Raw genomic sequence first — 27,492 nt, 5'->3', positions numbered from 1 at the left:
GTACTAACTTTACTAGCCAAACATTTCGCATCATTCAGTCAGTAAATAGTCAGTCTGTGAAGATGTCAAGCGTGAAAAGTGGCATTGAAAGCTTTATTAATTTATATGAGTAAAGTCTAATAATGAACTTTCCCTTCCACCGTTCTATGGTCCCGCTCTGCTCAGTAGAGCTACACTTCATTGGGTGTGAAAGAAACACATTAGGGAGATGAATCTTCCTTAGCTAGTAAGCCAGTGTGCATTGCATCACTTAAAAAAGAAATTAATTACATGAAATTGCGATAGATTTTCTTAGCTGGTGACATTTAGTATATAATGTTTGATGTAGGAGTAACATTACTGGACGAATGTTTGCATGTGTCCATGTGTATAGCTGGCTATGTACATATGCTGGTGCCCCAGCTTCCTTTGATGAAGCCTGTCACTTAGTTTTCTCATTTTTATATAATTGTATTATAATATAATAATATTAATGAGCTTATTACATTAGGTTTTAACATTATGTTTTCATTCTACAGTATATAATTATTTTACTATTCTTAAATTACATTAAAAATGAATGCATTTTAATGTAGTCTAATATTTGCTGTGATATAATACACAGCAGCCTATTACTGTAAAAAAAAAAAAAACAATAACAGTAATGTGATTATTGCTGTAATATAGGTACTGATAAGTACTGTGGTTAAATGTACAGTATGCATACTGTGAAATGTACCACAGCACCTTACAAGCTAATTACTGCACATTTCACAGTGTTCTCTTTATAGTGTATTGTTTCTAACAATTAATAGAAGCATTACCCCATCATTAAGCATCAAATCATCTAAATCATCACACATTTGGCTTAAACTGTATAGAGTTGTTCACGCTTGCTTATGTGGTTCTGACACTGTATGAGTTACTGTTATCTACACAAATGAACAAAAGTACAGACGTCAGGACGTTTTCATCCAGTTAAAGGCAGTCTCCTCTAAAGGAATTGGCATGACAAGGGCAGCTCTTTTGTTTTTGCTATACACTGGAGACGTTTAAGTTTGAGATAAAAAAAAAAGATGAATACCAGATGATAGATCTGAGTTCCAGCTCAGGTACTAACAGCTAAAAAAAAAAACTAAAAAATCTGATCTGTCATCTAATATTGTCCTCAGTGTAGCAAGGACAAAGGAACCGGCCTTGGTCTTCCGTTACGTTCAGAGGAGACTGCTGGTTACTACATCATACAGTATCTAAATCACATAAGCAAGTCTGTTTAATATTACCTAACAACCTGATGTAGTTTAAGGCTACACAAGTGTGATGATTTAGGCCTGCAGTTTACAGAAATGCCTCTGTGGATCAACCACATTGAGAGTAAATGTCAAATGTTCTTTTTTCCAAACTATCACCTTCCAACTAGAAAAGATACAGGTCCATTCCAAACGGCTCTGTCAGAAAATCACTCAAAAGGGAAATTCGAGATGCACAAATAAGTGCCCTCCGCCTAGAGCTAGCTGAGAGGTGTGGTCAGCTGGGGGCAGTGTGGGGCTTGTGGCCTGGCCGTGAAAGTGGCTGAAAAAAGCCTGGAAGTGGTGGGAGGTAATCGGAGAGATAATGGCCTCTCTCAGCGCTCTAAAACTGCTCTAAGACAGGGTGCAGGTGGTGGAAGCTGGAGCTCAATCTAAGTATGTGTGCGTGTGTATGTGTGTGTGTGTGTGTTTTCCCCAAAGAGTGACAGCAGATCACATTACATTATCCTCTGAGCTTCAAACAGTTAAAATCGTTAAGACTATCAGAGCCACACACTAAATCAGAGGGGGCTTTCCACAGCTGTACTGCTCATCAATAATACCCCCTCCAACATGCATGTGTGTGTATATATGTGTCTGTGTGTGTGTGTGTGTGTGTGTGTGTGTGTGCAGAAGCTCCCATTTCAGAGCACTGGTAATGTTTTGTTGCAGGCAGGAGAGAGTAAGTAAAGTAAAACTAATTAAATTAAAGGAAGTAATTAAATATTCTTGAGTTTAAGTAAAAACAAAAATAATACGCTCTTTTTAATAATCAGTTTAAATAAATTCTAATTCAAACTAGAAAAGTGTGGGATGGTTGCACAGCTTAAATGCTCCCCAGCTGGGTTGTTGCTAGTATCTGAGGTGGTTTCTCTGGTGTTGCTGGCTGATTGCATTGATGCTCCAATTCCACCTTAACATCTGTGTCAGTGTAAACTCAGTACTACCTTAAAAGAAGTTCCACCTTAAGGTTCAGCGCTACTTAGGCTCAATTCCACCTTAAAAGCAGTTCCACCCACGTGTGGCATGTTGCCAAAATTCCGTCCATTCATTCTCTATAGGACAAAAATTCTGCAAAATTCCTTTGCTACTCAGAATCCGTGCATCCGATTAAAAAGCTGTATATGAGCATGCATCACACAGTCAGGCCGGACAATCTGGAGTTGGAACAGTGTTGATATCTCAAAAACTGCAGGACTAGTTACGAGACAAAGAAACGGCTGGAATAAACCATGAAGTACTTTATCACAGAATGAAGACACTGAATTGTTGAAGCTGCTTTAGTGGGAGTGATGAATAGTGAACACCTAGTGAGCAACCTGAGCTGGAATGACCTGGATCTAGAGTTTCTGCAACAGTGTGGTATCCTGGACAGACTCTCCTCCCAAATTTAATCTTTTATTTGGCTGTTAATCTCTCTCTCCAGTGCCTCCCTGAGATGGTTAGTGTTGAGAGGAGAAAGAAAACAAGTCTAAACGAGATGCCAAATGTCTAGAGGATGGATCTGCACCAAGCAATTCAAACCTTAAAGACATTTAAGATTTGAGCACTGAGCAAATTCAGATTTAAAAAACTAGCAAAAAAATTATATATAAATAACATAAGCAATAATTAGTTTAAAACTTTCTAAAATCTTTGTTTAATTGTGTGTGAGGCTGTGATGTGTGATGCATCGACTTATACATGTGACAGACAAATTAGCAAAGTAATGGACAGGATGATTCTTGCCTGGGAGCAATCTGGACAGATGTTTTAATAAAAACAAAAGGTCAAATTAACAGAAAGTCATTTAAAAAAAATAAAAGAGAGCAAGAGAGTCCACTGCAGTGTCAGTCTGGGATAATCACCCAAAAATCAAGTAAAACAGCTAAACTAAAAAAAAAACAAATAGTGCTAAGAATCGTCGGTTTTCGAGAATAGCAGCTCTATTGCTGCCACTCCAAACCTGAAGAGGTTTGGTAGACAGACAACAGAGGTAGACCTCTCTTTGGTAGACCACAACAGAGGTTTGGTAGAGCCGCATGCGATTGCTCACAAGAGCTGCACAATGCTGCAGAACCTGACAAATGTGAGTGTACAGCACGTGTCCATGACAGGGAGCTCAGAGTGTGATTTGTATATATGGCATATACTCCACAACTGTAGGGGGAGCCCTAGAATACAAACATTTCTCATGTAATGCTCTTTCAAACAGGTGCTGTACTTGTTAAGTGTGTTATGACATAAGACTGATATAAGACAAATGAGCTCTGTTGTGATTGGCTGCCCTGTTTTGAGTCTTATTCAAAAAGTATGCAAAGCTAAAACAAACTGCTAGGCTAAACTGTAGGCTAAATTGGCAGAGATATGTAAATGAGAGAAACGGTTCAATCAAATCGGGCTGTTTTTTACAGCTAATTTTACATATATGGACTGTTTGGATTAGGAAGTAAATGGTACATTTAGATATTCCCTTAAACTCAGTCTTTAAATTTAAATTTTTTTGGTATGGGCCCGGTACCGCTCACAATTCTCCTTTTTTCATTGCCTTCTGTACTCATACGCCACTCCACGTATGAATTTCAGGAGGGACTGTCTGCCAGTATTTGGAATTACAACAACGTCAGCGCCTTACCTGAGAGAGGAGAGGACGTTAAGCAAGGGAACCCCTGTGTTTCGCTAATGTGAACGCTAATCCGTCTCCCCTGTAGCCACCTAGATAAAGTACGAGCAGTAGCAGTGGGTGAATATGAATGAACGTGTGACTGTCCTGTTTGGGGATTTATAAGCAATAACATGTCTGTGGGAATACAGAGGGAATACGAATGCGAGTGGATGACGGAGGAGTGGTTTGGATGCGTTTTCAGGACTTTGGCAAGCAGCTCTGCGGGTTTGGCACGGCGTAAACCTCTTTCGCAATCCCATGCTGAGCGGCACTTTTATGGACACACTCCACTCCCCCCCCTCACACCTCACAGTCTAACACACAGTAAAGACAGAATTTCAATTTCTGTGCTCAGGACCCTTAAAATGACCCAGAAAAACTATGCGCGAGCCTCTGTGTCAGGTTTGACATAGGAGTGGATTCAATCGTCCCTCTGTCTGAGCTCCACGGGCATGGATACTCTGGAGGATGGAGGATTTCCCAGCTTAAATGAAAGAACATCTACTTCTGAGCCTTGTCAACAAGCAGGCTTGTGTTCCTGGGACACCCAAGTAGAGGAACCATAATTTCGACTGTTTACTTGACATCTTTTTTTAGAATGATGTCTCCCCTTGTAGCATGTAGGCCCCTATACTATCAGACGAGTCTCTTTGTAATCAGAGGTGTCAAGTAACAAAGTACAAATACTTTGCACCTGCACATGTCACGTCACACTACAGACTTTTTGCATTATAATACTTATAGGCGACTACTCATCGTATTTTCCGCTCCATGAATCACATGATAATGCTCAGTAGTACACATAGATGCTCCTTTAATATATTTGATATTACTAAAATGCATTCATTTTCAATGGGCAGATAAGCAGCTGAAACAGGTGGCCTAGTGCGTCCCAAAAAATTTCAACATGTAATTTGGTACTGGTTTTGAAACCAGTACTTTTGCACTTTTACTTGAGTAAAAAGCTTAAGTGGATACTTCAACTTCTATAGAAGTCTTGTTAAACCCTAGTATCTCCACTTCTACCTGAGTAATGAATGTGAATACTTTTGACACCTTTGTCTGTAATAGAATACACTCCCCTGTTCAGTGTGTAGTGGTGTCTGGCTGTGTGGAGGTGTCTGGATGCATTCTTAGGCCCCCTTACACACATACTGTGTTCTGGGCTATGTGTTTTCTATACAAAATAGAATTAGTATAATATACTGTGAAACACTATAATACAATTAAAAAGCATGAAAAGCATGTACTCTTAGGGCAGCCAGACTTCTTGTCATGGATGGTTGTGGGGTGGTAAGTTTGAGGTGCTATGATTATATGCTTGTTCAATTTATTATTTAATTGTATTTATTGCTTTTTGGCTGTATTATTATTTCTATAGTATTAACTGTTTCTACATTATTACTACAAAATAAGGAAAACAACAACAACAAAAAATGCATTTGCTCATTCATGATTGCTACCATGAGGTCCTTGTCCTCTTTCTTGCTAAGCATGAGTACCATTACTTAACCATGAGTGCTAATTGGGTCATTAACATTAGGATTTTTTGGGGTATACAGGCACCTTTTTGTGTCTAAATTTCCATCTCTCACTAGAAGCCGACTAACATCAGACTTTATCTAACAGTATGTCATAGCATTAATGCTATATATTAATTAATTTAATATTATCACATTAATTGTCAGAATAAAAGCTTGTATGCAGAGCCAGATCAACAGAACCATTGATTTATTGAAACACTCTGGTTCCTAATCGTGTTTAGTTTGCTGACCATGTCTTGTTACTAACCTTTAACTTTTCTTGAGTTCCTGTCTATGTTTAGTCTATAAGGTTCCTCATCATTCTGCTGCCCTGATCTAACACACACATGGACTGGTGTGCTCTCCTTATCTCATTCAGAAGGCCTTCAGTATACAGCAAGTGTGTTTTTGTAGCCTGTTCACAAAATGCAGTTGTGTGTCTGCCTAGGTCTGCATTAAGTCTGTGTACAACTGAGATAGCCTGAAAATATGTGCTGGTGCTATGGAGGGGGTCCTTGGATTTGGCAAAGCCTCATGGCTCTGTGTGGTGCTAATCCCGACCTGCAAATATTTATGAACATGGTTGCAGGCAGTTTTCGCGTGATGACCCAGATCCACGGCTTGTTGGCTCGGCCTGATGAAGCCTAAAATCAGCTGTGTGAGTCTCAAGGTCATTGTTACACCCATTGAAATGTGGAAGCTTTGACTGGATGACTGGAGGCTACCAGAAGATCTGCAAAATGTAAAAGTACAAGACAATTAGAAACTACAGTGGGGGAAAAAGAATTTAGTCAGTCACCAGTTGTGCAACTTCTCCCACTTAAAACAATGAGAGAGACCTGTAATTGACATCATAGGTAGACCTCAACTATGAGAGACAAAATGAGAAAAGAAATTCAGAAAATCACATTGTCTGATTTTTAAATAATTTATTTGCAAATAATGGTGGAAAATAAGTATTTGGTCACCTACAAACAAGCAAGATTTCTGGCTGTCACAGACCTGTACCTTCTTCTTTAAGAGGCTTCTCTGTCCTCCACTCATTACCTGTATTAATGGCACCTGTTTGAACTCGTTAACAGTATAAAAGACACCTGCCCACAACCTCAAACAGTCACACTCCAAACTCCACTATGGTGAAGACCAAAGAGCTGTCGAAGGACACCAGAAACAAAATTGTAGACCTGCACCAGGTTGGGAAGACTGAATCTGCAATAGGCAAGCAGCTTGGTGTGTTTTTTTTAAGAATTTATTTACAAATAATGGTGGAAAATAAGTATTTGGTCACCTACAAACAAGCAAGATTTCTGGCTGTCACAGACCTGTAACTTCTTAGCAAAAATCCCAGAACACAGGGGGGGACCTAGTGAACGACCTGCAGAAAGCTGGGACCAACGTTACAAAGGCTACCGTCAGTAACACACTACGCCGCCAGGGATTCAGATCTTGCAGTGCCAAACGTGTTCCCCTGCTTAAGCCAGTACATATCCGGGCGCGTCTGAAGTTTGCTAGAGAGCATTTGGATGTTCTGGAAGAGTATTGGGAGAATGTCTTATGGTCAGATGAAACCAAAGTAGAACTGTTTGGTACAAACACAACTCGTTGTGTTTGGAGGAGAGTGAATGCGGAGTTGCATCCAAAGAACACCATACCAACTGTGAAGCATGGGGGTGGCAACATCATGCTTTGGGGCTGTTTTTTTCTGCAAAGGGACTAGGACGACTGGTCCGTGTACATGGGACCATGTATTGTGAGATTTTGAGTGCAAACCTCCTTCCATCAGCAAGGGCATTGAAGATGAAACGTGCCTGGGTCTTTCAGCATGACAATGATCCAAAGCACACTGCCAGGGCAACAAAGAAGCAGTTCAAGGTCCTGGAGTGACCTAGCCAGTCTCCAGATCTCAACCCCATAGAAAACCTTTGGAGGGAGTTGAAAGTCTGTGTTGCCCACCAACAGCCCCAAAACGTCACTGCTCTAGAGGACATCTGCATGGAGGAATGAGCCAACATACCAGCAACGGTGTGTGCCAACCTTGTGAAGACTACAGAAAACGTTTGACCTCTGTCATTGCCAACAAAGGATATATAACAAAGCATTGAGATGAACTTTTGTTATTGACTAAATACTTATTTTCCACCATTATTTGCAAATAACTTCTTTAAAAATCAGACAATGTGATTTTCAGATTTTTCATAGTTGAGGTCTACCTATGATGTCAATTACAGGCCTCTCTCATTTTTTTAAGTGGGAGAACTTGCACAATTGGTGGCTGACTAAATACTTTTTTCCCGAACTGTATATTACATTTTAAAAAGGATACATGAAAAGTAGTGTGACCCCTGACCCCCTAGCTGAATTCTCTCTATCAGTCCAGTCCTGACTTACCTGTCCAGCACAGCTCACAAAGCAAGAGAGAACCGCTTCAGTAAAATCAAACCAGGCCTTTCTGGATTAGATTCCAATAGTTTTTCTAAACTATCCAGACACTTTCATTTCCCAAGCTCACTCCAGGACGTGTCGAGGAGCCTGAGTGAATCAGAGGGTGAGCTTGAGCTCTCTCTGAGAATTGCTGATCAGTAAGGATCATTTTGTGGATGGCACCCCAATCAAACTGCTTTTTCATTGGGCCTTTTAAAAACAGGTCTGAGCTCGATTTCTTTGTGGGTTTGTGATAACGTAACGTATTAAAGACTAGCCAGGTTTATTGAGAGGAAAACTAGACGTTTGAGTATTCATCACGTTTTCTTTGTGACAGTACTGTCTTGGGACACATTTTCATCTCTTTGTTGTAATGTCAGAACTTAATAATCAGCGCTCAAATCTTTTAACTCTAGAAACCAAATTTGCAGCTAAAAAGAGTCTCAACACGTGCTTTTAACAATAGCGTGGAGAAGAAAACTGTCAAATCCTTATTTAGGGTAAACCTGCTCTTCATACCATGCATGACACTTTGATGAGCATTAAGCTGAGCATCGCTGAAAGGTTTAGTAAGCAGCTGTTTTATGCTTGTCTTATTCAAAGGTGCCAGATCCTACATTCATCTTGTACGTCTTTTGTTTCCCTGTGGCCCACTTACAATGCGTATGTAGTTTTATGTTTCAGAAACAGTCATACTTCATTTTTATATAGCATCTTTTCCAACCTCTCTACATCCTAGAATAAGACTGCACCTTTAACACCTATGTTTGTAACCAACCTCCTGTGGTTGGCTGGATTGTATTGAGGTTGAAATAGAGGTTGTATAGAGGTTGAAATCAAACAATGTGAACAGATCAGCATCAGCAAGGTGTTTCCATCCATAGAACAGTTTTATTCTCTTGTATAGCAGTTCGAGGAATGAAACATTGTAGGTCACCGATTATCCTCAAACTGAATTGAATGGAATTAGAAGAATTCAGAAGGAGAAGGGAGTAGAATATGGGCTGTACCGAGAACTATAAAGAGATGGTGTGAGTGAGAGGGAACCAGAAAGAGAGAGAGAGAGAGAGAGAGAGAGAGAGAGAGAGAACGGAGGGTAAAAGGAGGAGGTGGGCTGGGGGATTGGTGAATCTCTTCACAATGAGCCATTCAGCGCTTATAACTGCCTCCATTCAGCAGCAGATGTGGCGGGTGGAGCCGGCCTTAGCATATCTGTGATCACTGATTGAGGATATGGAATTCATATAGAATGTGTGTGTGTGTGCGAAAGTGTGTGAGTGTGTGTGTGTGTGTGGGGGGTGGGGGGGGTGATATGGGGCAGGGCAAGCAGGGTAACAGATTTCAGTGCAGTCTATAACTCTTGAAATGTGATTAGCCCCCATGATTGGTTGTTAAAGGGGGTCCTTGTGTGGAGACTCTGAGTTCCGGTATCCATGACGACTGTGACATCATCAGTTGCCTCAGACAAGAGGAGTCGTTTGACTGGGCCAAATGAGGTTGCTCTTTTTCAACCAATGTGCTTCCTTTAATGATAAAGGGCTGTACATGAAAGGGAGTTTGTTAGGGTCTGTGCTCTCAAAAATCGCACACACACACTCACACATAGGAGTATACATGGCCTGAGGCAGTGGGTATTGTTTGGAGATTAATGGCTAGTCCCCAGTTTCAGAGTCTCCAGGGAGATCTAGTGACCTTCCTGCTGAGGTTCCTTTCCTCCTGACTCAGCTACAGCTGCTTGCTCATACACACACACACACACACACACACACACTCACATACACTATATGACTATATGACTAGGCACAAACAGTGCACAGCATGAAACCTTTGCTTATTAGACCCATTCAGCTAATTAGTCCGTGCTCATTACTGCCCACTATTGAATGTCACAACAGGTATGCCATTAGGGAAAGGCTGTGAAAGACATGCACCTTAGAAAAATGTTCTCTTCACTCAAGTGAAACGGTCAGGAGCTCTGGTTCTGCAGAACAGAATTCTGTATTTCTGCATTAATTTGGCCTGACCTGGGATCAGCTATTCATCACTAAAGTCCTAAACCTACTTAAATAGAATATCTTTATCAGAAGAACCACGTGAAGCCTTGCCTTTAATAACTGGTTTGATGCCCTTTAACAGCAAGACCTTCAACCAAATTGGTCCTGCCACAAAATGTATATTAGGCTAAGGTCTGGACTTTGTGTTGCTTAGGGTCATCTTGCCGCATGACCTTCTTACTGTTAAGCTTCAGATCATGGACACCCTGTCATTTTAGAACTTGCTGGTACAATCCAGAATTCATAGGTCTGTTAGTAACTGCAATCTATACTGGACTTGAGGCAAACCATGATCCTGCCATCCCCATGTTTAACAGCTGGGGTTAAAATAATGCTTTCATTTAACCAAAAAGCTAGATTGTGGATTTATAGGTCCGGCTTCTGGTTTCGATGTGGTCTTGAGCAGTGTTGTTTTTGAAGTGTACTGGCTTTCTGCTTGCTGTTCTGCCTGTTCTTGTCCAATATTCGCCTGATGGTAGATTGGTACATTAACATTGCTCAATGCAAGAGAGGCCTGTAGGTTCTTAGAATTGAACTTGAGGTTCATTTTGACTCCCCATAATAATAATCGCTGCACTGTAATTTTTGTTGAATGATCACTCTTTGGGAGAGTACCAGTGGTGCTGAATTTCCTCCAAATTGTATATTATCTGCCACACAGCGGACTGATTGAGGCCAAACTCTCAAACCTTCCTCAGGAATCTCTTTTCTTCAATGCATGGCACACTTCCATAAACCTGTGTGATGAATACCAGGCTTTGCTGGTGAAGGCCTGCCTAACTCACACCTGACTGCTATTGTCTTTTTTGAAACACTTCACTTCAATTACCACGTCAAATTAATTCAAACACCTAAAGGTTTATATACTTTTATTTCAAGAAAGATATTTAATGTTCTGGGAATAATCAACAAACAAATCCAAAACGTTTACTATGTATTTTTGTAATATGTAACTTACTTTGTTTAGAAAATCAATAGAACATTGCTAAAAGCCATTTATAAAAATTGAGCACCCTCAACGGTACATTTGCCCAAAGCAATATGATACACAGTGCAATCATCTACCCCTCCTCCACCTACACACACACACACACTTCCAATTTACAACCCTGGAGACCTGAGTAAACAGGGGCCGAGTGCTGTGTACACAGGGACCGGATTCAGCGAGCTTTGCCACTTTGCGTGTCATAAACACACGCGCGCACAGAAACATTTACCACATCATACAGAGTCAACGTGACTATGTATGAGAGTCCCTATTTTGAGTGTAATTAACCAATCCATGGTGCGCATACAAATGTGTTCCACTGTAGCGGCCGTTAGACAAGCGTGTTGGCAAAAATCCTCTGCAACCTGATCAATTTCAGAATTTTTTTGGACTTTAGAGTCCATCAAGCTACATCAAACATTTTCAAGCCTATTTCACACATTCAGTTTTACCCAAAGATTATAACAGAAAGGAGTCTCTAATGGTCAAATGAGCCCAGTAATTTACCCAAACAAGACCTAGTACTAAGTTAATATACTACTTAAATGGTTCTTTGCCTGTTTAAGAGCTTTTCAGGTTGGTGGGAAACCTTCTATAGATGATGCTATTTAGAAACTTTTCAAAAAGTTTACATATAGCTCCAAAAAAGGCTTCCTCTCTATATACCTTAGAGTGTATGGCCAGGAAATGTCCCCAGAAACACCCTCTGCCTTATTTGTTTCCAGCTGCCTCACTGAGCTTGGAGCAGTGTGGCTGTGAATATTACAAAAAGAGGTAAAAAGGATTGTGCTGTCTACTGTCGGTCATTCAGTATAGACCAACAGGAGAGGCAGATTCAGCTCTAACAGGAGCTCTAACAGGTGATAGTAACTGAAATGTTTGTATGTGGCAGCACGACACCACATGGCCCCATTAGAATACAAGGACTCCCCTATGAGGCCTGCTCAGGAGAAATACAAGGACTCACATACACACACACACACACACACCTTAATTTCCCATGGTAACCTTTCCACACTGAGCTGCACCTCCACTGCTCCACAGCCCCACAGCGTCCTAATGGGGCCCCAGCAGCAAAGCCAGAGGGAGTGTATGTGTGTGTCTCCTTCCCTTAAGTACAAATCTGGAGCTGGATCCTCCACAGCGTTCATATAGAACTGGCCATCAGCAGTACTGGACCAAGCAGTTACCTTAAGCAAACTGATGAAGTGATGTGACGACATCAGTAGAATTAGGTTGAGCCTATTACATTACTAGGTGACTTGATGAATGTGGAATCATCATTGGCATCAAAACATAAAGCAGAGTAAAACAGAGAATCTATCAGTATGGTGTAGCTCTCCTATAGTCTTCACCACTGCTTCTCACTGCTTTGTTATATTTTCTTAAAAAAAAAAATCTCTAAATCTCAAAATCTGCTTCCCACGCATTCTTCACAGCTGTCCACAGATCTCCTGTAGAGCTTGGAATGTTCTCCTCCACACACTTCCCAATGCACTCCCACAAGTTCTCAATGATGTATTAATCTGGTGATCGTGTTGTTCATGCCGTCACCGTCACTTCCTCACTTCTCAACCCACTCCATTGCTAAATGAGCGGCGTGGCATCTTGCATAGCCTTGTTGGCTTATCAACTCCTTGTTTATGGTTCTCCACCAAAAAGGACGGGAGAGATTGTTCATACACATCCCAAACAGCTGCTGTGATTCTACATCACATCACTCGTATTACGGTTCTAGAGAGTTTGACATATGTTGTATCTATAACACAAAAACATCACACCCCCTGCATCACCACACCAAATCTGACCATTCGAGGCATGGACTCCACAAGACCTCAGAAGGCGTCCTGTGGTATCTGGCACTAAGATGTTAGCAGCAGATCCTTTGATGTCCTGTAAGTTGGGAGGTGGGGACATCAATGAGCCTTAGGTGCCCATGAGACAGGTTTACAGGTTGTTTGGTAGGTACTGACCACTGCATAACAGGATCACTCCACAAGACGAGAAGGTCAGAATATTAGGCCATCATATTTTGACCCTGAATTTGACCACTTTCCTGCTTTTAACACATCATACTCAAGAGCTGACTGTTCACTTGCTCCCTAAAAATCTCCACCCCCTTGACAAATGCTACTATAGATCAAGATAAACAATGTTTTTCACTTCAGCTGTCAGGATGCATACTCCTCTGCTGTCCTCAAACCCCACCATGCCCTAAATGTACACACACAAACACACACACACATTTACAGGCATGACCGGGTCAGCCAGAGGGTTAGATGTTTATGAGGTGTTGATATTTGTGGAGGGAAGCATTTCTCCTATTGACACTCGGACAGCTGGAAGGATGGGGGGTTGGTCTGCAGGACAGAGATTGGAGTAAAGAGCATGGCCAAAGGACAGGGAGACGGACAAGGGAGGCCTTAGAAAAACAGTAAACCAGTCAGTTGACTGCCAGTTTGTAGCCCGGTGTCCGGATTTTGCATCTTTACATTTGCACCGAAATTACGAGGCTAGTTTAATTCAATTGGATTTTCAGTTCAGTTCAGATTTATTTGTACAACACTTTTGTATAAGTTGGTCTTGCATAAACTGCATGCCTTGAAGTGTGTAATGTCACGTTTCCTGAGGGGTACTTTTCCCCATGCTACAATAGCTTTTAGCCTAGCATGGAGAACCACTTGCTTCCCCGGCTTTAGCTTCCTAGCTCGTGAGTTTGAGTTATCCTTTTCTTGAATAGTGTCATCTAGGAAAGATGCGACCCTGAAGCCTGGTTCGCATGGCAACCTGTTTTCTAGTATCTAGTCTGGGAGTGCACATCCTGGGAATGATTGTGTGACTAAAAGTATCAACACCACCATATTCTCCAGTAGCAGGTGTTGCATTTCACATATGCATTTCATATGCATCAAAAGGCTTTTGCTACTGAATGTATGTCCTTTTAGATATAATATAATGATTCAGAATTATATAGTTTTAAAGCTCTACAGTTATGGGTCTGCTGGATTTTCTTTTGAAAGAGGACACAACCGTATTTGAGGTTCATGTTATGTCCTTACTACTGAACTCTTAACTTATTGAGAGATCAGCACATTAGCTTCAACCCAACAATCCAAACAAGGTACCTAATCTTAGTGTTGTCAAGAAAATCATGTTTAGAATTATGAGTCCCTCCCACACTATATATTTTTGCTGCCCTATTTTTGCTCCTAACCCCGGTGCCGGTACTGCCAGACCTGCTACTCGCTGTCCAGCTCTGAGGCCTTGCATTGATTCATCCTCATCTCACTGCGTGACTATGCTTATGACTGTTTTGGCCACTTTTCTCTTAATTCAGCATTGTTTTATTGTTGTTATTAGTCCTGTTTCGCTTTTTATTGTGCTATCCGATGTCGACCTGAGGAGGAGGGGTTCCTCTTTTCAGTCTTGGTTGCTCTCAAGGTTTCTTCCATTTGATCTGAGGGAGTTTTTCCTTGCCACTGTTCCCACTGGCTTTCTCAAAAGAGGCTGGGACCCGGCTGCTTTGTAACATTTGTTATGAACAACGCTATATAAATACATTTGAATGAAATAGAATTGAACAGAGTGTGTTTTGCATAGCTCCATGGGCCTGGGATTTGGGGTTCGATCCACACTCCGGTCACTGTATAGAATTTGGTGTGTTCTCCCTGTGTAGAAATGAGTTTCCTCCAGGTACTCAGTTATCCTCTCGCCACCCAAAAATGATAGGGTAAATTGCCCCTGAGAGTGAGAGTGTGTGAGCGAATAGTTGTGTGTGTGGTACTCTGCAATTGACTGGCGCCCTGTCCAGGGGGTATTCACGCCTTGCACCCAATGATTCCACCACAACCCTGACCAGGAAGAAGTGGATAAGAGCATGGATGGATGGACGTTTCTAATATTACCCGAGTAAGAGGTGATATGAAATAACTCGATTTTGGGCCCCTCCTCCCAAGTCTAACATCCTATAAATTCCATCTATACCTTGTTCATGTGTTTACAACAGGTCTTTACAACCCCCACCACCCTGTCTCCTCCTTTTCAACCCTATCATCTATCATTCCCGGCTCCACTTACCAGAGGGGGGACCTGTGGAGCTTACGCCCATAAGCAGTCCTCCCCCATCTCTTACAGTTGTCTGCCAAATCATCATAAATTAAAGGCATGGTGCGAGCTAGCAAATAAAATTTAATAAAAAATGAAAATAATCAACATTAGATCAAACCTAGAGTTCAAGGGGGTTAACAATCCGAGTATTTGTGGATGATCTAGCCTTAAAATAAAGTATGAGTGCAATTTGTTGATTAGAAGCAATGGCAGGTATATACTCTTACACCAGAGGGTGTTTCCTTTCCTAATAATGTAATAACTTATTATTTTTTATTTGTTTGATGTGTGAAATTATGTTGTAAATACATTTGCATAACCTAGACATAACAAATAAAGCCAGCAGTGCTATTACCTATAAGCATGATAAGATTAATCCTCATGATTTTCTCATCTATCAGACTCAGTTTGATGGTCCTGTTTGTTTTGATCAGTGGATTTAGAAGCTGATGATATTGATATATAATAGAAAAAAGTGATTGAGTGAAACTGAGGTCGAAATAAAAGAGAGCTCTTTCTCCTCAGCCCTTCTAGTTTGTGATTACCCATTTCCTGGCATGGTTTCCCAGTTACGCAGCCATGTCTTCTGTACTGGGACTCATTGTGCCATTTACAGCAGTAGCCACTTTTTTCCATTGAGTTTCTTGCTAAATAGCAAGCAATAAAATCAAAATGCTTAAAAAATAATTAGTAGTTTCCAATAAACGAACTTTCAGTGATGAAAAGTCTATATTTAATGATCTCATGGAAAAATCCAGCTCAAGTCCAGCTTTTGCTGGTAGCTGGTTTTGGATGGTCTAAGCTGGTCTTTAATGGTCAAGGTGGTTGAAAGCTGGTCATCCAGACAAAATTATACCCTATACTGGTAAGCTAGCTGGTTATCCAGCCCTTGACCAGCATAGTATATGTTACATTTGATTTTGGTCATGCTTGGTCACTCTGGTCGACCAGCGTGGTCATACTGGTCATGATGGTCGCCCAGCCTTCGTCTCGCCGTCATGCTGGTCAACCAGCTTGGTCTTGCTGGGGATGCAGGTCATTCTGCTTAGACAGGCTGGTCAAACAATTTAGTCATGATGGTCGACAAGCTTGGTCATACTGGTGGTCTAGCTTGATCAGGTTTAGCTGGTCAACCATCTTAACCAGCTTGACCAGCATGAGCCCCCATGCTGTTTTTTTTCAGCAGGGAAGGCTAGGCTAGGCGAAATCCACATAAGCCTTTCATGACAATTTACATACACCTGTATAAACATTTAGAAAGGCCAATTCCACAAAGTGTCAGTTGCCAAAGCAGTGTTTAATAAAGCTTATTAGTCGTTTGTGTTAGTTTATGTCAGTCGTAAAATTCATGTAAAAATCCTTAGGATGAAAACTGTAGTAGTAGTATGATCTACTGGAATTATGTTAAAGAATATCTGATTACTATTATTTTACTATTATTGCCGTTGGTATCATTACTCATGTGGTTTCCACCACAATGTGTAAATTTGTTGCTGACTTGCCCCAGTCAACCCAGCCCTGTGACCCAACATAAACCTGGAACTGGCTGATTGTGTTCAGTGCTGAACTGATGTTCGGTCTCAAACCTGGTTGCAGACTGGGGGAGGGCTGCCGCACACAAGGCCCCTACAGCCAAAAGGTCAGTGACCCATTTTGGTTCCCTGGTGATGTCAATGCACAAACACTGAGCTCTCAGAGCCTACAGAGTATAGCTATTACAGTACACGCAGCAAAGAGGCAAAAAAATAAGCGCTGACATATGTGGCCGTGGTCATCCAGGGGTAAAACGACTTGTTTTTTCATCATTTTTGTTCCAGTGGTCATCAAGAGACTGACTCCTTACACTTCATACGACTCAAATTGACCACCACATTGCCCTGGCTGTCAGGTGGACTTTTGTACCACAAAATGACCATCATCACCATCACTACCATCATCATCCATTGACTGCACACACCAGCTGTTTGAGTGTGATATTTATTCATAGGCCCTCTATAAAAAAATCTTAATACTAAAGCACGTTTACAGTTTGATACTCATAAAGTCTTCTTTAGTAAAATGTTTACCCCCAAAAGCAAACCGTACTTTACACATTTACAGTCTTTACAACAATGTTCATCACAGAGAAAGAACAAAAACAAAACCGAAAAGGAAGGGGAAAAAGTCAACAACCATTAAGAATACACTTAAGTTCGCTTTCATCATCGTTGTGGAAACACCTCAGTACTAACAAAGAAACACAATGAGAGGCAGAAGATCAGGTTCATGTTTGATGTCATTTTCCTGTGTACGAATTGAAACGGAACTGTAAAGAAAGAGTCTTCATAGGACAGACGTTCCTGCGTCTTCCCCATCGTTTCCCGTGACCCATTGTCAGCCTTTGCTCGAAGCACCACGTATGCTGTACGCCGTTCAAATGTTAAAGTCAAAGTAGTATTGCACTTTCGCCATGGGCAAGTGACTTGCTCTTAAATAATTAAATTACGTCAGCTGACCCACCTCTCAGGCAAGCCAATTTGAACATCTCTAATTTCCGGAAAGAAAGACACGCTGACCTTCTCAATGGAACAATAATCAAGTTTTTTTTTGTTGTTTTTTGCTTTTTATTAGCTTAACGAGAATCTGGAACTGATAGAACCTTGCTTTCGCCCTCGAAGGTCAGACACTGTTGCCTTTCAGACAGGTGCTCAGAGGATATTCGTGCTTAACCTACACTTACAGTACATTCATTTACTCAATCCAGTGCCTTCCTCCTTTATCAAGACAGTAAAACAAAGGCAAAACTGTGAACACACACACATACGCACACATACACACGCACTCGCACTCCTTTGTGTGGTCCACACAAAGAGTTTTATAAATAACCCATCAGAGCCTTACGTCAAGTTTGAATATATTTACTTAATTACTTTGATGCTGATTTGGAAAAAGTGGCCAAACTCAATTGAAGATCTGAGGCTTCCAGCCTTTTGAAGGGGGGCCGTCACCATGTGCACTCTTTCCTTTCTGCTTTTTCTGAGGGAGGAGAATGAATAGGCTAAATAATTGCGAGACGGACGTTAGCGAGCGTCCGTTTGCAAAGCACGGATGGTAAGGGTAAATGATCACGGAGCGGAGGAGGGGTCAGCGAATGATGTCACTTCCCCGGCAGGGCCGCAGAACTTGTTAATGGGGGCCAGAAGGTGAAGGTCTAACTGTACTTCAAGGCACATACCATACCAACAGACAAGTCCAGTGTTCCTCTCTCACGCACAAAGCGCCCTCTGCACTCGGGTCGAACAGACAAGACTGCGATCGATCTATTGGTTTTTTCGGGATGAAACAGCAACACTGACAATAAATAGATGATAATTAAAAAAAAAAAGAACACAAATCACGACAATAATAATAATACTCATAGAACACAGTGAAGATTGCATAATTGGAACGATGAGATGTTTTTGGCACAAAAAGAAAAGTGAACAAGGGGACCTTGTGATTGTGTGAGCCTGTCAAACAGTCTGTGCTCGCTCTTTCTGCTGAACGTGATTGTCCCTAAAGACTACGAGCTAGCATGTGGCAACACAGGAACGCCTCTAGGAGCTCTCGTTGTGCTCGGCGTAGTGCTTTTTTTTTTCTTCTTTGTTCTCAGTGCCTCGGCCTTGGCAAGACAGCCTCCGTCAACAGGCAGTAGCCACTGACTGATGGGTGGACAGTTAAAAGACATTGTCAACCAGCAAATTACAGAGGACATAAGCAGTGCAAGACCTTAAGAAACAAGTAGATTGCAGAAGAGTGTACATCATATATATAAATATTTGTGATTTCAAGACACACCTTCCAGCTCGCTCTGGTATTTTATACCTAGTCCCTCTAATTTCCCTATATTTCCATCTTATTTTATATTCTTATTTTAGATTTAAATAATTGCAAAGGATGTTTGTTTTTTATATTAGTAACTTTTGGAATTGGGGAAGAGAAGGCATATGAAAATGAAGAAATGAACAGAACAAAACAGAACGACACAAACAAACAAACACAATAAATGCCCAGAGTGCCGCCATTAACAATGACAAACTCTATATAGCCTCTTCTCTTTCTGTCTCAGCAGGCAATGTGCAGTGCAACGCATACATGTTCAGTTCATCTATCTCTCCTCGTTGATATTTATCGCTCATATAGAAAAATAAATCAATCAAAGCATGGGACGATTAGCCTCGTATGTACTGTACATCACGCATATAAAATAACTTTTGTATGTACATATAGACAACAATGACAGAAAAGAACAACAAAAGGATCCGATCACACAAGCAACCTGTACATTATACACCTGAATAAGAAGACAGGCAAGAGGTACTGAAGTGTATGGCTTGGTAGGAAATCAATCCTCATATATACACATACATGAACTCAATATACTTAAATCTGTTATGTACTTAAATATCCCTGGAATCACGACAACGGCGAGGGGCGGAAGCACCACGCCATCTTTGCCTCAGTTTCATTTTCTTGGCTGCAGAATTCCGTCAATCCACAACCGTCTTCTCCAAACCCATGAAGAGTTTCGCTTTGGTGACCTTAAACAGAATGCAGGTTCTTGGAAAGTTCAACTGTAAGACGTGTGATCAAGGGCGCTTATCCCACCCCACAGACAAGCTGGATCACGGGCAGTTCGTCTTCGGGAGACCAGGACCTTGCCTGGGAGACTGTGGGTTGCTTGCCGTTCTCAGCACCCCATGTCCTTTTGGAATCAGAATAATCCCAGCTGTGATCCTCCCCGTACCCTGTCTTGCTTGGGTTGCGTCTTCTGTCAAATGCTCATTGACACTCGGCCCGAGTAGACAGACCACATGGCCAGGGCTCAGCAGTAGCCTCGAACTAGAGCTAGCAGAGAATGGACACCCCATCTGCAGTGAGCAGCTGGCCACTGGTGGGGTCGTAGGTGCCGGCCAGGTAGTACAGGTCCTGCAGGCTGCTGCCAGGCTTTCTGTTGCGGCTCAGACGCTCATATTCCTCACGGCTCACCACCTGGCACTTATGAGAGATTGTCTGCACGTCATTCTCGTCTTCATGGCACGATTGATACAGGGCATGCTGGGGAGCAAAAAAACACAATCAGATTTTTTTATATGACTACACGCTTTTTTAGACCGTCTGCATGTGTTACAGTTAGCCAAACATGTTATGAAACATATACTCACATTCATAAATGATCATTTTTTTTATTGCACCATAAAAGCAGAAATCACTTGTCCTGCAGACAGATGGTCGAGTGACAGTGACCACAAAGGAAAAAAAACTTCTAGAGGGCTTGCCTACCTTGCCATCATGGTGCCTCTTGCCCAGCTTGGTTTCCTCAGGATGGTAGAACCACTTGACCTTCACAACCATGCTGCTGGTCCAGGACTCCCAGAAGCTCTCGATGCGGCCAATGTAGGGCAGCTGTGGCCGGCCAGCGGACAGGAACACAGCACAGTCCCCTACACGCACCATGTCCCTGCCACGCACTATGGCCTTGTAGAAGAGCTTACGAGCTTTTCCTTTCAGCCCACGTCTCTTGAGAAGAAGAAACACTTAATTTATTGTATTTTCTGGGTCACCGTTTTAAACATATCATTAATGTGATGCACGGATGTCTCTTATGCAGCAGTAAGGCATGTTTGCTGATTTGTGTGGTCAGACACATGGCTACTGAGTCAAGAAATGTACAAACCAATGGTCTCATTTTGTTTGTTTGTAAAGTACACACTCTACCAACTTCCAGATAATGGTGAAGCTCATAAATGATTGACATAAATGATGGACTGATTTCCATCGGTTGGTGTAAAATTAACTAAGGTAGCACTGATTCTTTCTGGCTTACCTGGGTAGGGCTCCCAGACCATCTCCACAGTTGCCTGGCTGGCAGGAAGGACGTCACTTTTGGCCTGCTCTGGTCAGGCAGCAGCTTTTGCCTCTTGACCAGGTCCTTGGAGGGTTTGGAAGGTGAACTGGGGCACTCTTTCCTCTTCAGGGGCTTGCTGCCAGCACTGTGGTTGGCATTTCCACTTTTGGCATTAGACACGGCCACAGCTTTGGCCACAAATGAGTGCTGTGGGGGTCCCGTGGGGGGTTTGGGGGCCTGAAGCAGGGAGTGATGGGGGGTCAGGCAGCTCTGGAGAAGCAGTGTGGAGCTCTCTTCGTCCTCCGAGCTGTAGGAGGAGTCGTTATCTGAGGAGCAGAGGCTGGAGCTGGAAAGAGAACCCGAACTGGAAGAACTAGATGATCCCGAGGAAGACGAGGAGACGGAGAGTCGCGACAGGAAGCGGCCAGCTGTTCTCATGCTGCTTGAGGCCGAGGGCAGCATCGACCCACCTCCTCTTCTCCTACGGTCTTCCTCCTCCTCTTCCTCGTCCATGTCTGAGTAAGAGTTGTGGCAGTCCCTGTGACAACTGAGGCCTAGATCTCCATATTCACCCATTCTCAGGGACGGCGAGGGCTTTTTCTGGATCGGAAGGAGTTCTGCCCTTGAGCTGTCGCCCTTTCTGCTGTCCTTCACCAACAGGACGGGGTGTGAATAGGCTTCAGACCTGGGTGGAGCGCCTATGCTTTTAGAGCCGAACCCTGAACCTCCCAGCAATAGCAGCGCCTTGCTGCTCTTGTTCTTTGGAGATGTTACTCCTTCATGATCGAGCTTGATCATGAATTCGTTTTTCCTTCCGCGAGGCATATCGGGGTCTTCAGACCGTCTCTTGTGCCCATACGGGCTGCTCCTACCCCCTAGAGGTGTCCCAGAGGTCTGACTGCAGAAGGATGAGTAGCCATTTGCAATGCTGCTGAACGAGTCCACCTCAAAGGAACTGCTACTGAAGATACCTTTGGCTGGTGTTGTCATGGAGACTGGAGCATGAGGAAACATGTCTGCCTCTCTGTTCCTCGAGGCCTTCTTGGGGGCTGAGCCATTAAGCTGGAACAGATTGACAGGTGCTCTCTTTCTAGGCACATCTACTGATGGCCAAGTAAGTGGAGATGTTGAGTTCTTGGCAACACTGTCTGAGATAAACCTCTTCAGGCCTGAACCTTTAGGTCTCCCTAAAACCAAACACATTTACATACATAAACATCTCAAGCAACACTAAAGGACAAAAATATTGGGACACCTGTTCGTTCATTGTTTTCCTGCTTTTGAAGAATCTGTCTCTACTGTCCAGGGAAGGCGTTCTACTATAGTTTGGAGCACTGCTGTGAGGATTTGACTGCATTCAGCAACAAGAGCGTGAGTAAGGTCAGGATGTTGAATGATTATCACCCCAAAGTTTCAAAGACAACAAAGTTTTTTTTTTATAGTTTCTTTATAGTTTGTTGCTTGTAACCAACAGCAATATCTAAAATGCATGACAATAAGAAAATATGGCATCTGATTGTTTTTCCTGAAGTGGAAAAAAAAAACCCTACCTGGTCTTCTCAATGGCTTCTCCAGGGCTTTGGCCTCCTCGGTGCTAGGTGCCTTCTCAGATTTATTGATTTGTGAGTTTCTTCCATCTTGAGCTGAAACTACCTTGTCTGGTCGACTAGTGGAGTCCAGAGTAGGGCTTGATTCAGCACCTATCAAAGTGAAACAAGAGGTTGCATTGAACCATTATCACTAAGATTGGGTCAGTAGTGAAGAAACTTCATACTTGTGGAGCGTCATCCAGCGATGCAGCACTTTCTATAAGTTTCTGTTTACTATGAAGGAGTCTACTGAGACTGGGCTATAAGTGAATGTGAGGGACTTACATTGGATCTGGTAACCGGGAGGAAGAAGGCGGATGTTGTGGAGAGAGATCCGTCCCCGATCTCCATCATCAAACTCCACCATCACCCCACCTGGCTTACCCTCATCACCTGCGCCACCTAGGTGAGAAAATGATAATCGAGCTTGAAAGCAAATGTATGAAACATAAATATGACAGTGGTTTTGAGAATTTGGATACACAAACGAGTATTCAAAGCCTGGACATTTGGGCCAGCCTTAATGGCAGGAGAATGTACTGCTGTTATTTAACAACCGATTGATTTTGTCCATCTAAGAGAAATCCCACAGTGTTCCTTACCCCTGCGGACATAGCCTGGGTAGAGACATCGCGAGCGCTCGCTCCAATAGGCGCACACTCTCGTTGCCTCAGTCAGCACTGCCTCTGTTTCAGGACGCACATCCAAAACCTGGCACACAAGCGCACACACACAGTTACCACGGTTAGTCAGTGCCGGTCCAAGAGAAAGAGGTGTTTGGACTCGGAGGAAAAAAGTCAGACAGGCAAACAAACACATACACAAACACGCACACACGCGCTCACACTGGGCAGTGACTGTGGCAGCGCTGAAAGCAGCACTTATCTCATGCCAGCGTGCCAGTCAGGCCTGAAAGCGGCGGAAGCTGTGATGCGGTACAGGCAGACTTGCTGACTAATACTAAAGAGGCTGTGAATGGAATGGCTGTGATTGCAGGCTGCCAGCGTTTCTCCTTCTCCACAATGCAGCCCGGGCTCAGCATCCGCCATTCGCCAAGGCCTTCTTTCAGGTTGCTTTAATTTGGGGTTGCCATGGCAACAGGCACTTTCTGACTGATGATGTGTGAGGCAGGATGGCGGCTAGTGAGTGAGAGTGATTTTTGCTCCCTGTGTGTGTGTGTGTGTATGTGTCTGTGTGCAGGCACGTGTGTGTATGTGTGTGTGTGTGTTTGTGATGGAGGCAGTAGATTGGAGTCAAAGGTAAAAAGGCTGTTGGAGAAATGGAAGGCCGGGGAAAGTAGAAGTGCTTGTGTAATTAGATCCAGCTGCTGGGAGACTGCTGTTTACACAGTGGAGCAGCTGCACAACAACTGTGTGTGTGTGTGTGTGTGTGTGTGAGTAAGTGCTGGGCTGGATTCAACCAATCTAAAACAGAAGTTGTGAAATGTTTATGTGAAAAGCTTTGGGAATTGTTGCTGAAGAGCTCTGAAGAATGTATGTATGTATGTGTGAGTGTGTGTGTGTGTGTGTGTATTAGGGGTGTTAATGATTAGCTGTTAACTGACAAATAACTGCCTTAAATGAGTGCTGTTTTGCCAAATAATTGTTCATATCCATTTTCCTAGCAGCTTGAGTGTGGATTCTGGTACAGGCAGGGATTGAAATTAAAAAAGGCAGTCTTGGAAAATTATCCTCATTTTCACTGGCTCTTTCCTGATCAAGAGTGACGGGGGTAGCGTGTCCCATCTGCTTAGATCTTTTTATTTTCTTTAATCAATTTGTCAAAGATTGAGGAGAATAGTTGTGTTGTTTTAGGTGGAAGCGCATCTGAATCTCGGCTTGGATTTTCTAAAAGGCAGTCTAGTTGGGAAGGCCATTCCCCAGCTATCATCACGTCATTGGATATATTTTTGTTAATCTTTTATCCTCACCCAGCACCATAGTCACTAGGCTATGCAGGAGGGCAGGTATAGACGTAACAGTGATTTCTAAGAATAATAATGTATTATCGATGAAAAGTGCTCATTTATATTGATCTTTTTTTCCATCAGATACTCCCTGTACGAGCGGATTAGTACTTATTGACCCTTTACTTGGAACCCTCAACTATTTTTGAGTAATTTTTAATAGTTTCATAGTCAAACTGTAATCTATGCAAGTCGGATTTCCTACTCTGGAGATCAGGAGAGTCTTGTCAACCCAGAGTTTAAAATCCATGATGGCTACACAGCACATCAACAGTACTAAAAGCAGTGGTATGATACAGTTTATTAGCACGTCTGTCTATTTGTGTCTCATTAAATCAGTTGTACATACAGTACCTTCCAACTTCTATTTGTGGATATGTTTCCATGGTAATCGGATGCGCAAAATACCGTATAAAGCATTATTATCAACTGGTATCTTGAACAATGCTGATAATGATAACCATGGACATAAAGTGGGACATATTTTGGTCAGATTTAGGTTATTTAAGGATTGTCAAAGAATTGTTCCTGAGTTAAACTGGTCCAGAGTTATGAAGAGTTACGAAGACTGAAAGACTCAGGTTTCAGGTTAAAAGGGAAACCCTTATTTGATGTAATGGTTCTTTGTAATGTGCAAATGCCAACACACTCCTGGAACTCCTGAACGTAATCAAATCCCATAGCATTGCTTCAAAATCTAACCTTCCCTGGATAGTAGTGCCTTTCATTACAGAAGAAACAATGAATGAGAAGATGTCCCAATACTTTCGTCCATATAGTGTGTTTCTCTCTGTGCGGTTTGTTAAATTTGGATAAAATATACTTGGAATACTATAAGTGAATAGTTGGTTAGCTAGTTCTGATCCAACACAATATTCAGACGCTCCCATGACGGTCTTCATTACCTGAATCAGGTTTGTTAAATTAGGGCTGCAGGGATCTGAGCAGGTCTACTCACATGCTGATTCTGTACATGAGTGTCACGTTTACACTGACTTAACTTGAGTGTTTTTAAATGCTCCTATTTTCTGGACCAGTTCAGCTCCCACTGATGCACAGAGCAGGATGTTATATGTATGTGGAACAATAGTCAGCAAACGGCACAGCTATTCATCAACACACATGCATCCTCACCAAGCAAGAGGAACAAGGAAACGCAGACCAGGCATTTAAAAAAGCTAAGCAAAAAAAAAAAAAAGCCAGGATGAACGCCAGCCAAGAACACACTGCGGTTTACAGTGTATAATTAGAGGCCATTTCAGTGATGGCTTAGATAAACTGTAATGTTAGCATAACCCCATGGGCTCAGCACAGAACACATAAAGAAGAAGAAGAACCTCATACACACTTCTATCCCACACCTCAGGCCTCAGGCAGCTCGGTGAAATGAACCAAATTGTTTATTGGAATGGCGGGGAGTACTACTAATGTGGAAGGAGCAGTGGGGGTGGTGGTTGCATTTGGTTGCAAATGGATGGGGATGCTCTGTCGGATTGAGCTGGGGCAGTGTGCGGTGGTTCTTAAGAACTACTGTATGTTTTGATAAAGGAACTAAAGATACATGGGCCACATGGGCCTGGACAGAACTGGCAGAACAGCAATTGTGGCACGAGTCTTAGAAACTGGATGCCAGATATCTCAGAGAACCTTCGAAGGCCTTTAGAGTTAGCTGTTTTAGTGTCATGCAAAGGAGCATCAGCAGGTCTTAACGTTAAAAAAAAATCTGCAAACATTCAGCGAACTGGTTTAAGAGTTTTCTGATTTCATTACAGGAAATGCAGATGCAGAGGAAGTCAGTCATTAGGCTAACAGCTAATGCTCTTAATGAGGAGGTGTGAACAGAACTGGACTTGGCAGTGTTGTACACGGGGGGGGGGGGGGGGGGTTGGGCTAGGAGAACTGCTCTCTGACAGGAAAGAGCTTTATGTGGAGATGTTTTGGGAAGAGGATGCGGCCTGACTGTGGTGCTCTGATGGAAGAGGGGATTTCGGAGGATGTGGTGATAGCAGAAAGCGCTGTTAAAAACGTAAAGGGTGCCGGTGGTGTGTGAGTGGTAGCTGTAGAGGAAAAGGGTGTGTGTGTGTGTAAGAGGATAGTCCTAAGAGGCCAAAGCTCAGAGCGTGGGCAGGCTTTTGAGCTCCAATTTGAAGGAGAACTCACTGCTTCCTGCAAGAGCTGCTCCAGGGAGTAGATTCTGGGGCGGTTTCCTCTCTCTCCATCGATAACAATACTGTAGCTGAAAGAGAGAGCGAGAGAGGGGTGAGTACAAAGGAGTTATTTTCAGCTGAGTGTGTAATGCTTGACTTCCCGTGTCCGCCGGCTCCCCCCTCTCGCTCTCTGCCTGTGACTGACCCTTTGCCGCAGCACTTCTACAACACAGTGGTTCCCACACCCTGGTCCTGTGGCACCCCTGCCTGGTTTGGTGTTTTCCCTGCTTTAACAGTGCACAGTGGTTTATTGCCCTGTTTGAGCCAAAACCTTTTCAAAAATGTAGGAAGGATTACTAGAGATGGCACAGTGGTACTGATGGGTATCGATTTCGATAACAGCAGAAATTGCTGGGGTGGGATGGGTTGTAAATGGGCTTGTAAAATCACACCTTAGCCCCAAACAAAGTCTACTGTATACTGACTATTTAAACATCAAAGAACAACTTGAAATACTCTTTAAAGTAAAAGTAACTAATTACCTGTTATTTTGCTTTAAACCAATCAGGTTGCCCAGCTTATCAAAAATATGTTCAGTGGTCTGTTTGCTCATATGCCATCATTAGCAGTAGCTCCTACTGCAGGAGCCAAATGAGCATCTGTAAAGAGTTAAAAGAGCTAAACAGGCAGGCTACGCTGTCACTACAGTGCTGACTTGCACTTATGTTGAATTCTGTCATACACAACTTAACACACCTACTAGAGATTGCACAGCGGTACAGGTGTGTATCAGAACATTAACGGACCATTAACAGCTGAAAATGCTGGATAGGACATTAGAAGGTGAAAACCACAAGGATCCAATCCAGCCCTTTAACGGCCCTAAAAATACAATAAGGCAACCTTTTTCATATTATGC

At 42.6% G+C, this 27,492-nt stretch overlaps 1 protein-coding gene across 5 annotated transcripts in view; it reads right to left on the bottom strand.

The window, feature by feature from the left end:
• Positions 1–16,968: 16,968 nt before the first annotated feature.
• bahcc1a (BAH domain and coiled-coil containing 1a) overlaps positions 16,969–27,492 on the bottom strand; it is a 199,164-nt gene continuing 188,640 nt past the window's right edge. For 4 of the 5 annotated variants that reach the window (XM_072692868.1, XM_072692865.1, XM_072692866.1 and 1 more), the window contains 7 exons: positions 26,587–26,662; positions 23,063–23,171; positions 22,746–22,862; positions 22,422–22,571; positions 20,851–22,058; positions 20,307–20,543; positions 16,969–20,081 (listed from right to left, as the gene is read on the bottom strand). In XM_072692868.1, the coding sequence (XP_072548969.1) occupies positions 19,872–20,081; positions 20,307–20,543; positions 20,851–22,058; positions 22,422–22,571; positions 22,746–22,862; positions 23,063–23,171; positions 26,587–26,662 (2,107 nt within the window). In that variant the 3' untranslated portion in view covers positions 16,969–19,871. Of the gene's footprint in view, positions 20,082–20,306; positions 20,544–20,850; positions 22,059–22,421; positions 22,572–22,745; positions 22,863–23,062; positions 23,172–26,586; positions 26,663–27,492 lie in introns of those variants that run through there. The other variant, XM_072692869.1, reaches the window with a different exon arrangement.

Source organism: Salminus brasiliensis, chromosome 12, assembly GCF_030463535.1.
Source record: "Salminus brasiliensis chromosome 12, fSalBra1.hap2, whole genome shotgun sequence".
NCBI lineage: Eukaryota > Metazoa > Chordata > Actinopteri > Characiformes > Bryconidae > Salminus > Salminus brasiliensis.
This window is presented reverse-complemented; position numbering and strand designations above follow the sequence as displayed.